This window comes from Rattus norvegicus, chromosome 7 (genome assembly GCF_021556685.1).
Source record: "Rattus norvegicus strain SHRSP/BbbUtx chromosome 7, alternate assembly SHRSP_T2T, whole genome shotgun sequence".
Taxonomy (NCBI): Eukaryota; Metazoa; Chordata; class Mammalia; order Rodentia; family Muridae; genus Rattus; species Rattus norvegicus.
Genome location: NC_141540.1, coordinates 5,613,308 through 5,628,998, shown reverse-complemented (window position 1 = coordinate 5,628,998; position 15,691 = coordinate 5,613,308). Strand labels below are relative to the sequence as shown.

At 47.1% G+C, this 15,691-nt stretch overlaps 1 protein-coding gene across 4 annotated transcripts; it reads right to left on the bottom strand.

Moving 5' to 3' along the window:
• Positions 1 to 2,679: 2,679 nt before the first annotated feature.
• Naca (nascent polypeptide associated complex subunit alpha) lies at positions 2,680 to 14,982 on the bottom strand. 4 transcript variants are annotated; one of them, NM_001198562.2, is made up of 8 exons: positions 14,884 to 14,982; positions 14,020 to 14,091; positions 4,342 to 4,427; positions 3,921 to 3,998; positions 3,633 to 3,779; positions 3,203 to 3,331; positions 2,950 to 3,072; positions 2,680 to 2,827 (listed from the first exon to the last, which is right to left on the bottom strand). In NM_001198562.2, exons 2-8 carry the CDS (start codon positions 14,087 to 14,089, stop codon positions 2,813 to 2,815), a joined length of 648 nt encoding a protein of 215 aa, NP_001185491.1. In that variant the 5' UTR covers positions 14,090 to 14,091; positions 14,884 to 14,982; the 3' UTR covers positions 2,680 to 2,812.
• Positions 14,983 to 15,691: the final 709 nt, after the last annotated feature.

The following is a 15,691-nucleotide window of genomic DNA, read 5'->3' as shown; positions in this document are numbered from 1 at the left end:
CCTCCAGCTGCCTCTTGGCTAGAATCCAAGGCACGCACAATCCAATCTTTATTACTAACATGAACTCAGACCACTTGCCATGGAATGTTACAGAATAGCTACAAAGGATTCAAGGAGAGAGCTGATACATGCAGAGGATCACCCTAACTTAAAGCCAGCCTCACAAACCCCAAGGAGAAAGAGCACTACATACAATGTATAAAGCAAGTTTAGTGGCATTTTCAAGGCTCCGTGCCTAAGGCCACTGACTTCTCTTTCAGATGACCCATGGTAATTCCCAGCAACCACACCACACAGGTTAACAGGTTATCTTTCCCAGGAACTTACTGCAATGCAAGCAGTGCAGACATACATGCAGGCAAATGCTTATAAAAGTTAATAAATGTAATAGAAGTTCAAGGTGACGAGGGCTTAGGAGACGTGTTAAATGGAGCAGGATGGGGAGAGAAGGTTCGAGATTTGTTCAGGATTGATGTGACAAGCATCACACACCTATTCAAGGTAATTAATTTAGTTCTACAAAAAGCCAGCCCTCCTCCCATCCCCCTTTTAAATGAGACTGACCAAGAGATGTTTTGTTTTTAAGACTCTGGCTAACCTGGGAACTTGGTATGTAGACCAGGCTGGCCTCACAATCAGATCCCCGTCTCTCCCACCAGGCTCCAAAGTTTAAATCAATCCTAATTGTCCCCTAACAGCTCACATGTTGAAAGCTTGTCTCTCTCTCTCTCTCTTTTTTTTTTTTGGTTCTTTTTTTTCCGGAGCTGGGGACCGAACCCAGGGCCTTGCGCTTCCTAGGCAAGCGCTCTACCACTGAGCTAAATCCCCAACCCCTGAAAGCTTGTCTCTTTCTGGTATGGGGGGCTTCAGAAACCATCTCCTTTCTTCCCTTTTCTATCCTCCATAAAGCAAGAAGTTCTGCTGTTCCACTCGCTCCTGGCCTTCATATCTAGCCTTACAATAGTGTAAGATTCTGAAACAAAAACCAAAGTTTTATGTCATCCTGTTTTTTTTTTTTAACATAGTCTCCTGTAGGCTGGTTCCAAACTTGGTATGTAGTTGAGGATAATCTTGAGCATCTAATCCTCCTACTTCCATATCTCAAGTGTTATTATTATAGACATATGTCACCGTGGCAGGCTTAAGCTGGTTTTTCTCAGCTGTTTTGTCAACAGAATGCTGACTAGCTTAGAGTAACATTTTGTAGACATTTTCTGAGACAGGCTCCTCTTTTGTAGCCTAGGCTGGCCTTGAACTCATGATCCTCTGCTGCAGCACAGAGTCCTGGGCTTTCGGAGACCATGACATTACAGAACAAGACAGTTCTTGCCATGATGTGGGTGAAGTTTCTTGAGTATGAGGACTTGCATATCCCATGCTTAGCACATTGCAGGTCTCAAGAATGTTGAGAGGTTGTGCATATTTTAATCCAGCAATTGGGAAGCACATCTTTGTGAGTTTGAGGAAAGCCAGGTCTACCTAGTGACTTCCATGGATATGTAGAGACCATGTCAAAAACAATACATGGGGGGCTGGAGAGATGGCTCAGCGGTTAAGAGCACCCGACTGCTCTTCCAGAGGTCCTGAGTTCATTTCCCAGCAACCACATGGTGGTTCACAACCATCTGTAAAGAGATCCGATGCCCTCCTCTGGTGTATCTGAAGACAGCTACAGTGTACTTATATATAATAAATAAATAAATCTTTAAAAAAAAAATACATGGCTGGCAAAATGGTTCAGTGGATGAAGAAGTCTGCTACCAAGCTTTAAGAGCCAGAGCTCCATTCCCGTGAGGTGTAAGCAAATGGATTCCTGCAAATTGTCTTTTTACTTTCATGGTACTCTGTTCCATGGGTGTATCCCCCACCTGTTCCAACAAATAAATGCAGTAATTCTTTAAAAGACCTAGAGAGTGTATCAGATTCCTTGGAACTCACAGCAGACAACAGTGAATAAACCACCATGTAGTTGCTGGAAGAGGAACCCAGGTGACCTGGAGCAGGTTAGTGCTCTTAACTGAGGAGGTTGAGGTAGAAGAATAGCCATGAATTTGAGTTCTCCCCCCCCACCCCGGGGCTGGGGATTGAACCCAGGACCTTGCGCTTCCTAGGCAAGCGCTCTACCACTGAGCCAAATCCCCAACCCCATGAATTTGAGTTCTTTTGGGCTACGGTTTGAGATCTTGTCTCAACAACAACAACAACGATGACAAGTTTCCTGATCACATTGTGTCACCTAGAGTTTAAAAAATTTTTTTTGTTTGAGACATGGTCTAGAACTCACTATGCAGACCAGGCTGGTTTCAAATTCAGAGAGGTTCTCCTGCCTCTGCCTCCCAAATGCTGGAATTAATTAAGTTGTAGGCCACTATGCCCAACAAGATAATAAAAAGTTTTCAAAAAGGATTTTTCCCATATAGTATCTGCAAACAAGAGGAGAGGGACAGGGACAGGGAGGGGCAGGAACAGAGGAAGAAGGAGGGAGAGTAAGAGAAAGAAACACACTTAAAGGTCTTTTTTTTTTTTTCCTCCCTTTTCTTTTTTTTCGAAGCTGGGGACTGAACCCAGGGCCTTGCCCTTGCTAGGCAAGCGCTCTACCACTGAGCTAAATCCCCAACCCCACACTTGAAGGTCTTAAACACCTTCAATTTACTTTTTGGGAAAAGATCTAACACCCACTGAGTCCATCCAACAAGAAGCTACACTTTATTAGTGATAGAAACAGTACAAATTTTAAACCAAGCTGTAGTTCCACTTTTCAAACACCAAAAAGGGGGGGAAGGGGGAGGAGGGTGTCCTTGCTGTCAGATAATTACATTGTTAATTCCTGTAAAGAAGAAAAAAAAAGATAATTAGAGGTGTTTATAGGCTGAGAGGTAGAGAATTCAGGTCATTAAAATCTAAGACAGTCCAGGCTTCGGAATGAAGCCTGACTGAAGGGCCACTCACCATAATAGCATTTACAATATCGTTACTGTTGTTTTTCAGGGCTCGGACAGCCTTTGCTCTTGACACATTTGCTTGTGACATGACCAACTCTATGTCCTTAACTTCCACACCCGTTTCATCAACCTAAAAAGAGGGGGAGGGGGAGGAGGAGAACCTTAATAAATCAAAGAGAAGAATAACTTCCAAAGTGCTCTGAAGCAAAAGTTGCCAACACAGAGAGGTTTGAGTAAAGTCTTCAGACTCTGTGGATTACCTCCTCTTCTTCGCTCTCCTCTTGGACAGTCGGCGTCTGCGTGTTCTCCTGAATGTTGGAAACAGCCTCTCCTTGAACTTTGAACTTCTCAGCAGCTGCCAACTGTGCTTGCTGCGACAAGTCCTCAATCTACAGGGAGGCACAGGCAGACGTCTGTGAGTGAAAACTGCGTCTTGACAACTAGATGCCACAGACATTTTTTCTTTTTCTTTTTTCTTTTCCTTCTTTTTTCTTTTTTTCGGAGCTGGGGACCAAACGCAGGGCCTTGCGCTTGCTAGGCAAGCGCTCTACCACTGAGCTAAATCCCCAACCCCTCTTTTTCTTTTTGGCATCACAATTGGGGCTTAACCTCTCAGTAGCAGCAGCAATGAGTTATCTGACCCCAAATAACAATACTGGTCTGGAGCAATTCACCTGAAATTCTACTGACCTTGGCCTCCCCAAACACTATGTAGGTATCTGAAGCTGGGCTCTTGTAGACATCCGGTTTTGTGATGACAAAGAGGATATTTTTAGATTTCCGGATAGTGACTCTCGTAACCCCTGTAACCTGTCGAAGACCCAGTTTGGACATGGCCTAAAGAGAAATGAACATTAAGTTTCTAACTTTAGGAGCAGCTTTAAACAAAAAGACAAAAACAAAACAGAAACAGCCCCAAGTGCTGGGATTCCATGTACACACACCCCCAAGCCCCGATCCACATGTATGACTCCTTACCTTCCTTGCCTTTTTCTCACTCCGACTCTGCTTGGCTTTACTAACAGGTTCTTCATCGATCTCAGCCGCGGCTGCCAGCTGAGAAGACAGAAGTTTTCTTTTGAGACAGGGTTTCTCTGTGTAGCCCTGGCTATCCTGGAAGTCAGCAGATCTTGCCTCAAACAGATCCAAAGCTTTGGATGCTTGCTTGAATGTGGTTTGCTTTATAAAAAAAGACTCACAGTTCAAATAGCCTCTCGGTTGCAGACCTTCAAGCAACCCCCCCCCCCCTTTTTGAGGCATATTCTCACTGTGGCCCAGGCTAACCTTCAACTTCTGCCTCAGCCTTCCAAGTACTAGTACTAGGATTATAGGAACTAGTCGCCGTACTTGTCCTCTAGTGCTTTCTTGACTCAATGTAAGTAACTAAGAGAACACTTACCTGGGCCTGTTGTGTGGCTGTCTGTGTGGAATCCTGTTCCTCGAGTTCTGGCACTGATTCATCACTGTCAGACTCTGTTCCCGACCCTAGGGTAACAAGTTAACTTGTATTATTTTCAACAGTAGAATTTTAAGAGGCGGTACCTCCTCATGACCTGTCTGAATTAGCTGTCACTGCTTTAGGCAAGGCCTTACTTACAAGGCTAAATGTAAGCCAACTGGCTTCTGTGACCCAGCCCAAGGCCCCCTTTCCTCAGATGTGGGACAGTAGCTAGATTCAGCTAGGCAGCTTATGTGCTGGGACTGCCTTCTCTCTTAAGGTGTTCGCTTCTTGGCACAAACACCAAGCATTCACAATATTCTAAATTATCCCCATCCAGAAATAATCCGATAAAAGGCATCTTTAGAAGCAATTAAGGGTTCTGAAAACCCTTGGAAGGTTTTTCAGAAGCAGTTGTGCACATACGTTCTGCCTCTCAAACCACTTACAGAAGGAGTTACAAGGCACTAAACAACCTCCATATTGCTAAACCTTATTATCTCTCCCTCTTCTAGATACAGACCCATGGTTCCCCACTCCCAAACACAACCGGCACATCCTGACTTTCTTTCAGTGGAAGGGCCAAGCATCAGTAAAGTCTACTGAAGAAGAGGAAAACATATACCCACACCATTCTCAGGCCGGGAAGAACAGCTCTCTACCCTCTACATTCTTAAGAAAAGGAAGTCTCTGGGCAACTGGCAGTTACTAAATCTAAGAAGAAAAGGAATAGCTTCAAGGTTTTTTTTCTCCCTTTTTTCCCATTTTAATTACTTTTTACAAAAGCAAATTCCAGGCCCAGGGACAAGGTTAGTGATGTGATGAGAATTGGAGTAAAGGTCTGGTAGAACTTGGTTTTCAGTATCAGCTCAGGTTAAAAAGGATGTTAGATCCAGAGCTTACTTAGTCTGGATCACTTTACACAAGACACAAAGTATTACCTGAGATGACAGAAACCAAGATTTAGTTCGTATTCCTAGGCTTCTACATTTAAAGTTACCATTTTATGTACTACACCCAAACTCAAGCAGACATACTGTATAAAGCGACGCATCCTAGTTAGTACTGGTGGGGAGCCCAAGAGGGGTGTGGGCAACACACCATGCACACAGCAAACCAAGGCAAATACCCTTGTTGTTCTTCAGAACAGGCTGCTTGGCAGAGGGGGCTGGGGCAGGGATCCCAGCAGGTTTAGGGGTGGGCATGTTGACCAGGATCGGCTGGAAAGGCACTCCCCCAGAGACTGCTTCCGGGGGAATCAGAGGCGGCAGCTCATCCTCATCTGCAGGGACTGGGAGCTTAGAGGGTGATTCCAGCACGGACTCAGGTGCCGATTGAAGAAATGGCTGCTTAGGAGGCAGAGGGGGAACTGGGGAGGGAGCAAGAGTCAGGGAAGCTGCTAGGGTAGGCTTTGGAGCCACAGACTTAGACACAGCTTTTGGAAGGACTTTGTCAGAGGTAAATGCTGCCTGAGGAGTAGCTTCCTGAGACTCCATGGGTCCCTTTGGGGAATGAACAGAATCGCTGCCTTTTGCAGGGCAAAGAGGCAGAACTTCTATAGGTTTTGAAGAGTTTTTCTCAACAGGGACTGTCTGAGGGGCTAGAGCTACCGCAGAAAGGAGGCCCTTTGTATCTTTCTTAGCAGAGGGATCTGGGCACTTAGGAGGCGAAGCAGAATTGCGCTTGGTTCTTGGGACTTTCTGAATGGGAACAGTGATGGCCAAAGCACTTTCTGGAGCAGGTGCAGCAGGCACTTCTGTGAGAGCTGCAGGTTCTTTCTTTGCTGGGAGCTTTTCAGATGCCTGAGGGGTAGTAGTTGCTGTGCTACAAGCTGTGGACACTGGGTAAGTGTGGGAGTCTTTTGTGGAAGAAGTAGGAACGGGTGAGAGAACAGAGGCCTCTTTAATAGAGGGAAGAGTTGTAGCTGGGAGAGTAGAGGCCCTTTTGGAGGATGGGACCTTTTTAGGAGAGGAAGAGTTGACTGTGGACGTGAGAACTCCTTTGGATGTTGAAGTTTCTGAGGTCTCCTTGGGGGCCCCTTTGAGAGATAGAGTTGTTGAAGTCTCATTGGAGGTCTCAATGGCTGGAGCCTTTTTACCAGATGGGATGGTTGTGGCCTCTTTTGGAACTGTTTGAAGAGCTGAAGTAGCTGGGGTCTTTTTGGAAGGAGAAATCTTGACTTGGGGAGTTGGGGAAAGGGAAGCGGCAGCTAGGGCAACAGAAGCATTTGCAGTAGTTGGGGCTGCTGGGCTTTTGTTGGAGACAGGAATAGCAACTGGGGCAGCTGAATTCTCCTGGGGGGCTATTGTTGATGGAGCCTTTTGCACACAGGGAACCGTCTGTGCCAGTGAGGTGGTGACAGCTTTAATAGAAGAGCTTGCTGGAAACTCGATAGGGGCAGAAGTATTTTGTGCCTTTTTGGAAGATGAAATTTTGGGGCTCTTTGTGGGGGAGGGAGGGAGGGCTGCTGGACCTTCTTTAAGATCTACAGTCTTTGGGGTCTTTTTATGGGAGGAGGGATGAGTCTCTTTGGGGGAGACAGCAACTTCCAGTGTCTCAGCAGGGACCAGCACTTTGGAGGCTACGGTCGCTGAGGCCTTCTGTGGGGTGGCAGGCTTCTCTGGTGGTGCAGTGGTGACCCTTTCAGAGGGTGGGGCTGCAGTTGTGGGTGCCTTTTTGGGGGAGGGAGGACTTTCTGCTAGAGTAGTAGGGGCATCTTTAGGAGATGGGGTTACAGGAACCTGTTTAGGGACTACAGTTTTGGGAGTCTTTTGGGGGGAAGGAAGAATCTCCAGTGGCACAGCTGTGACCCCTTCAGGTGGAGTTTCTTTGGGATCTCCAGTTTGGGAAACCTTTTTGGAAGGTGGGGTTACTAGCATTTCTTTGGGGCTTGCCATTTTGGGGTTCTTTTTGGAAGTTAAGGGAATTTCTAGTGGTGCAGCTGTAACTCCTTCAGGAGATGGGTTTGTGGGTGTTTCTTTGGAGCTTGTTCTCTTGACCTTCCTGGGGGAGGGAGGAATCTGCACTAGTGCAGTGGTGACCCCTTCAGGAGATGGGGCTGGAGTTTCTTTGGGGACTGCAGTTTTGGGGGCCTTTCTGGGGGAGGGAGGAACCTTCAGTGGTAAAGCTGTGACCCCCTCAGAAGGTGCTGAAGTTTCTTTGGGGGCTACAGTTTTGGGGCTCTTTTTGGAAGGTGGGGTTGCTGGAGTCTCTTTGGGACCTGACATTTTAGGAATTTTTTGGGGGGATGGAGTTGAGGTTTCTTTGGGGGCTGCAGTTTTAGGGGCTTTTTTAGGGGAGGCAGAACTCTCAGCTAGGGTATTAGAGGCACCTTTGGGAGATGGGGTCACAGGAACCCGTTTGGAGGCTGGAGCTGCGGGGGAAGGAGGAATCTCCAGTGGCATAGCTGTAACCCCCTCAGGAGATGTGGCTAGAGTTTCTTTGGGGGCTTCAATTTTGGGGGACCTTTTTGGGGATGAAGTTGAATTTTCTTTGGGAGTTGCAGTTTTGGGGGACCTTTTGGGGTATGAGGTTGCTGAATCTTCTTTGGGGACTGCAGTTTTTGAGGTCTTTTTTGGGGAGGGAGAAATCTCTGATACAGCTGTGATCCCCACTGATGGGGCTGCTGGAACTTCTTTGGGGGCTGCAGTTGTGGGTGCCTTTTTGGGGGAGGGAGGACTTTCAGCTAGGGTAGTAAAGGCATCTTTGGGAGATGGGGTTACAGGAATCTGTTTAGGGACTGAAGTTTTGGGGGCCTTTTTTGGGGTAGGAGGAATCTCCAATGGCACAGCTGTGACTCCTTCAGGTGGAGTTTCTCTGGGGCTTGCATTTTGGGGCATCTCTTTTGGAGGCAGAGAAACCTCCAGAGGCACAGCTGTGACCTCTTCAGGCAGAGTTTCTTTGGGGGCTACAGTTTTGGGGGAACTTTTTGAGGATGAGGTTGACTTTTCAACAGGTATTGCACTTTTGGAGGTCTCTTTTAGAGGCAGAGAAATCTCCAATGGCACAGCTGTGACTTCGTTAGAAGGAATTTCTTTAGAAACTGCACTTTTAGGGGTTCTTTTGGAAGATAGAGTCACTGAACTTTCTTTGGGGGTTGAAGTTTTGGGGGCCTTTTTGGGGCAAGGATTAATCTCCAGTGGTACAGCTGTAACCCCTTCAAGAGATGGAGTCACTGGAGTTTCTTTGGGGGCTGCAGTTTTGGGGGCCTTTTTAGGAGAGGTAGGACTCTCAACTAGGGTGGCAGGGGCAACTTTGGGGGATGGGCTTGTTAGAGCCCCATTGAGTGGGTCAGTGGCTGGGGACTTTGGTGGGGAGGTAGGAGCTGCATGTGGTAGAAGAGGGGCCTCTTTGGGAAACTGGGATGTTGACACTTCTTTGGAGGCTGCAATTTCTTTTGCCTTTTTAGAGGTGACAGCGGGGGCACCCTTAGGAGATACGGATTTTGGAGTCTTCTGTGGGGAGGGAGAAGTCACAACTGGGGCAGTAGAGGCAACTTTGAGAGTTGAGGTTGCTAAAGTCTCTTTCGGGGCTGTAGTTGCTAGGGCATTTTTGAGGGAGGTGGGAATCTCTGTAGGAGCAACGAGGGCTTCGTTAGGAGATGGGGCTGCAGGGGCCTTTTGGGAAGACAGAGAAGTCACAGCTGGGACACTTTTGAGAGAAAGGCTTGCAGAAGTATCTCTGGGGACTACAGTTGCTGGAATCACATCTGATACAGTAGGGTCCAGTTTAGGAGACTGGACTGCTGAGGTCAGTCTGGAAGCTGTAGCCGTTGGTGTCTTTTGGGGGGAAGGAAGAATTTCTGCTGGGGTCTTTTTGGAGGATACAGAAGTTTCTGTGGGAACAATAGAGGCGCCTTTAGGGCCTTGAAAAGAAAGACCTGCCTCTGGGAGAAAAGAAGTCTCAAGTGAACAATGAGGAGAGGAAACATTTCCAGGAGAAACATCTGAGGGAAAAGAACCCTTTTTGGATGCAGGCCGTTTAGTCTGAGAAGACACAGAAGCATTTGGGTGCCCTTCTTGAGAGGAGTCTGAAGACTCCATCTGAGAGACAACATCAACTTTCTTTGCACTGGAAAAAGAAACTCCAGCTGAGGGAGGAGCAGGAAAGGGTACAGACTTGGCAGTAGTCACAGAAACAGAAGCATTCTGGTGGGACAACGCCATAGATGGAGCCACAGGACAGCCTTCAGAGGGTAAAGGAACCAGAGGTGAATTAACAGAAGGAAAGGTATCTTTGGCAGTTCTAGGGACCAGCCCTTTAGAATCACAACTTTCTGAAAGAAATGGAGCCATTGCTGGGGCAGAACTTTTGAGAGGCTGACTGACAGGGTTTGGGTTCACATAGCCGGCAGGTGGGTAGTCCAGGGTAGTAGGAGCACCAGTAGCAATGGCTGGTCGCACCACAGGGGCAGGCCCTCCTGTAGTCTTCTTTGTGTCTTCTGAAAGCACCTCCAAAGAAGATGCGCTTTGAGAAGAGGGAGACTCTTTAAGTGCTACTGGGGCCAAGGTTTGTACAGTAGTATCTTTTCTGATAGGAAGCCCTGCCTGGGCTGGAGAAACAGGGGCTCCTGCATTTACTGAAATCGGAAGATTTTGAAGGCCTTCAGTGGCTGGCAGAGGAGACACAGGTATCCCTAGAGTAGTTGACATTGAAGGGGCAGGAAACGGCTTATGAGCAGCAGGTACTGAAAGTGAAGAAACAGGGGACGCTGGGTCTTCACTTTTTATAAGACCCGATGAAGCTGGAGGAGACACATGAGTGGCAGGTGCTACAGACATGGTAGAAGGGTTATCCAGTGCAGGGTGCATGGCTCTAATACAAGAGGCAGGAGTTTCTTTTAAGCCAGGTTTTTGAGGAGGAGGAACCTGAGTCACCGAGGGCTGCAGAGCAGCATTAGAACTTTTGGGAGTGAGAGGGGCTGCAGGAGACAATGAAGTACCAGCTTCATTCGCAGAGCCAGAAGAGCTGCAGGTTTCCTTAGTAACAGCTGAGGAGCCTTTGTCAATAGATGGAGCTGCCCCAGAATCAGCAGCCAGCTCATGTCTGGAAGGAAGAGGAGAAACTGCCGATCGCTCAGGTGGGTAAGAGGCTGCAACAAAAGGATGATCTACAGAAATGGTGGTGTTCACTGTAAGACCTGACTGACCTGGAGGCTGGACAGGAGAATCCAAAGAACTGTGATGTAGAAGTGGAAGAGGAGAACCCAGGGAAGCTGAGGCTGCTGGGGGGATGCTGGGAGTTACAGTGCTCTGAGGAGGTGAACTAACAGGTCCCCTAAGGTTAAGGCTTAGCAGACTTTGTGTCAGAGCTGAGGAAATGGGAACACCTTTAACTGGGGAAGTGATGGACAGTGTTTGAGGACAGGATGTTAAACCAGGCTGAACAGAGGCCAGGGGGTTTTCAAGGTGGGAAGGAAAAGCACTGACTACATCTGGAGGACACGGGGTAGTAGTACCTTTCAGATTCGGGGTTCCCTGAGAGGGAACTTGACTGGTAGAAGCCTTTGATTCTAAGAGAGGGATGGAAGCTGTCAGAGATGTCAATGCCCCTGACTCTGCTCCAGCAGCTGATGGAGGTAAGGTGAGAGGGTGAGGGGGACACACAGAGCTCTTCTGAATAGAGTGAGGAGCCAATGCGACCAGAGACAAGGGAGCAGAGGAGGAACGGGCACCTTTCTGAGCTGGACCTATCACGGGAGAGGCCAAAGCTAAGGCAGCTGGGGAGATAGGAGGCCCTATCAGGTGTGGCAGGAAAGTTGGGGCGGGAGGGGCAGCTCCTGAAGGCACAGCAGTTTCTGGCTGGGCAAAAGGAACTTCAAAGGGGGTGGAGGGAAGACTAGAGGGGAGTGGAGAAGACTGATGGGCAGCAGTCACTAGAGGGCTTTGCTGGGGGCCCAGGGAGGAAGGAGAGGGAGATCCAGGCTGCCCTGGAGCAGCAGTAACATTCAAGGCTGAAGACATAGGAAGCACAGCTGGAGAAAAGCAAAAATAAAATAAAATAAAATAAAAATCAAGACAAAACAAAAAAGGAGATAAAGGGTGTGGGAAAGGTGAGTTGTGCAGCCCAAGTTGGTAACATGCCTCACAGGAAACAACCAAGTTTAAAATCTGAGAATGATAGTCACCACACAGGATTAGAAATGGGTGACAAGCAATATCAACTCTGCCTGTGCATATTTCAGTGTTTAAGTGGACTTCATCCTTCAAAATCAACTATTTTAAGGTGGGGCAGACAGTCCAAGACTAACTAGCTCATCTCTAAATGGGGAGCACAGGCCCACACCCTATTACTCATTAAGCCTAGGGTTTTACACATGCTATGCAAGAACGCTACTACTTGTATATATACTACTATATATATATATATATATATATATATATATATATACTACTTTATATACTACTATGTATATAAACCTTAGCCCTCTTTTATGAGACAGTCCTACCAATTTCTTAGACTGGCCTTGAATCTACAATTCTTGGCTTCTTACACCCTGTGGCACTAGCTACCAACCCAGAGTAATTTCCTCCTCCTTCACAAAACCGACACTATTTCCAATGTTTTGTTTTTTAGACATAGTCTCACAGTAGCCCCAGGAACTTGGGGTCATCTCTCTCTCTGATTGGATTAAAGGAGTGTGACCACACGTCACCCAAATCTTTTCTGGTCATACTTTTAGACTTCTAGGGTGGGGGATGGTATGAAAAACGAGAATACTGGCTCTTTAACTCAGTTAGGGCTCAGAAGAGGACAAGGTGGGGTTATATCATGAACTAAACCCAAATTGTTAAGTTATGCTTTAGAAATGTATGTATGGGGCTGGAGAGATGGCTCAGCGGTTAAGAGCGCCCGACTGCTCTTCCAGAGGTCACGAGTTCAATTCCTAGCAACCACATGGTGGCTCACAACCATCTGTAAGGAGATCCGATGCCCTCTTCTGGTGTATCTGAAGATAGCTACAGTGTACTTATATAATAAATAAATAAATCTTTAAAAAAAAAAAAAGAAATGTATGTATGTATGTATGTATGTATGTATGTATGTATGTATGTGTGTGTGTAATAAAATACACGCTCTCTGCTCCTTAATCCAGATAAGCATGCTATTCCATCTAAATATTCTACTATTTCTGAAGGAGCATAGTTTCTGCCATTCAAGAGACAACACCGGATTAAATCAGAGTCAATAAACAATACCTAGAAGGGTGTGAATCATTAAAACACCCACTTAGCCACTTTATTCTCAAATTCTTATAGTACAAGATTATAGGACAAAGAGGAGGCGGGGCCAGTCTTTCTGGAGAACTGGTAGGTCAAAGACTTCTAATTATAATACAAATACTTCTTGTACACATATTAACTAGAATTTAAAATATGCCTACATTTCTTGCTTTTATACTATAACCAATATCCTGATTGTTTTCACTCATTTAAGAATAATTAGTTACAGACATTAAGGTATGCCCTCAATACAAGTGCAAGTTCAGACTAATTAGGAATTCTTTTAACACTAAGGACTGCTTTAGAAATTATTTTAAAACCGGGGACCAGGATATTCTAAATTCACTTTCAGCTTCTACATTTGTAAAATAGAGTTTAACTCTTGTTGAGCTCTGAATTTGCAGATCCCGAGTGACCATTCCTTCTCCACACTGCCCATTTCCCAGCTCAGGGTCCCACTTCCTTTCTGGTCTAGCAGCTGGATTAATCCCTTTGGCTGCTAAAATCAGACAGGTGGGGAGGGAGGACTTTAATGCTTTTAAGTATAAATAACTTTAATTCCGAAAGAAAACACAAACTGCCATGAGTAACAACAAAAATTCTATTTAAACAAAGTGGAACTCAGTCTGTAGACCAAGATGGCCTGAAACTCAAGAGATTTGTGCCCATGCTTCCCAAGTGCTGGATTAAAGGCATGCACTACTGTCCAGCTCTTATCGAATGGCTATCCATAAGGTACTCTTCATTTAGTTCTGTAGAGCTGACTCAGCAAACAAGTCCATTCACCCTTTCCGGATCTCCTTTTCAAGAGCTCTATCAACCAGCATTTCAGTCTATCTTCAGACTAAATTCTATTTCAGTTGAAAACCCCAAGAATTTATTTCAGTCTTATGTAATGGAGCATTATTAAACCTTACAAGTTAACTAACTCAGGCTGAGGCTTAGGTAGGACAGGCTTAGAAGCAGCAATAGCTCATCCAGACATGTGATAAACGGCTCCGTGCCAATCATGGCTATCTAAAACCTCGACCCAACTTGCTGGCCGGAACTTCACCAAAGCTCAGATCTCCTTGGCCTGCTTGTGCTACCCAGTTACAACAGACCAGAACCACCCGGGCCCCTTCCCTACTCGGGTTTCTTATATCTAGATTCTACAGAAGAGCTTTTCAAACAGCTGGTGTATCACAAAGCAGGCTAGGGAACCCATGTAGAAATCTCAAAGACACAATCTCACTTTCTTTCCCTAAAGACTCACCACCCCCCAGGCAAGACAGCAATTAAATTGTGTACTAAAACTACAATCCCGTGTTAAAATTTTCTTTGAGCGACATTAAACTACAATAGGCAGAAATATATTTGTCCCTTTACCCACCATGGGTCAATTTTAATTAACAGCAAAAGAGCTATGGGCACCTACCTGTCTCAGCCTGAGGCTGTGGCAACTCCTGCTCTGTAGCAGGGACGGTTTCTGTGGCTTCACCGGGCATTTCTGAAGGGAATAAGATGGAGGCTCCGAATTAACTAGGGTGAATTCACCTGCCTATCCCAAGTATTCTGCCTAGTCAAGTATTCAAAAAGAAAAATGCATAAAGCCCATTAAAAGAACAAATCCCGAGGGTCCAGACGACAACCTCCCCAAAGCGACTGGAATCAGGGTGCCAGGACCCTCAGATGTCTGCTAAAGGGATCTGACCTCACGGAGCGGTTTCACTTAGCAGATAGCTGACTTCGCACTGGCCAGGTCCTTGTTTTCACTCTTCCGATCCCACAAGGACAGCAAATCCCAAGGTCTGGCTCCTAATCGTGAGATTTCAGGCGCTACCTTGGGCCCCCTTCCGGTCCTAACATTCACGCCGCTGAGCCTGGGACCCATAGACTCTTCTGACCACTTCGCAGAGCAAGAATACGGGGTGTCCCAAGTCCCGACAATCCCTTGCCACAGGACGAACGACGTTACGAGTTCCAAGGCTGTGACCCCCTTAACCTCACCCAGATCCCTGTGGCGCCCTTCCCAATTGCAGGCGCGCCCAGCCTTTCCTGCTATATCCCAATGGTTTTCACGTTCCGATGCCTAAATACGGGGCCGGACCCGTGGCCCTTCTGTCCTGCTTTTGCCCGGACCCAAACGCAGACCCCATTTTGTCCGCAGGCGCGGGGGCGAGTTAAGAACTCTGAGCTCCACAGAGCCGCCAGTGCTCCTTAACTAAATGCCCGGGACCGCAGAGCTCGCAACAGGCGAGGATGGCTACGGATGGAAAGCAGAGGCGCAAGCGGCACTTACTGTGCGGAGAACACGGAACCAAGATGGCGGTGGAAAGAGAGCGAGCGAGCCCGTGACCCACGCCTGTTGCAGAAGGAAGCGGGGCACCAAGAGGGCGGGACCAACATATAGTTCCGGGTCAGGCGCGCGGGCTTCCACTTCCTGTAGCAAGCAGAGCAGCTGTTGTCCGGGCTCGGTGGTGGCGCGGTCTAAATAAGGCTAGGAATTCCTAAGTGGACACGCGGGCCTGGCTGGGGCTGTAGGGGCCACCCCGCCATGGCCTTGACCTCGAGGGACGCTCCAAGACCGTATGCGAAATAGCGATAGCTGTTTTAAGAACGCGTCCGTGTTTGCTCTTTGAGAGAAGGAGTTGCGAATTAACAGCGAACGTCACAGAGCCCGTGTTCGCGCCATTGGAGAGAAGTGACCTAGGTTTAAATTTTGGAAAGAGGATTTAGGGCAGCAAAAGCTCGGTTATTTCCAGGAAAAACCTCAAACAGAGCATAAACACAATTCGCTTCGCCGGATACCCTGGGCACTTCTCAGATATTCTAAAAATTTTAGGGTCACAGGACTATACATTAAAAACCCACACTTGAGCCTGGGAATGTAGTTCGGTTGGTAGAGTGATTGCGTAGCATGGCAAGAAGTCCTGGACTGGGGGCTGGAGAGATGGCTCAGTGGTTAAGGACACTGACTGCTCTTCCAGAGGTCCTGAGTTCAATTCCCAACAACCACATGGTGGCTCGAAACCATCTGTAATAGGATCCGATGCCCTCTTCTGGTGTCTGAAGACAGTGACAATGTACCCACATACATGAAATAAATA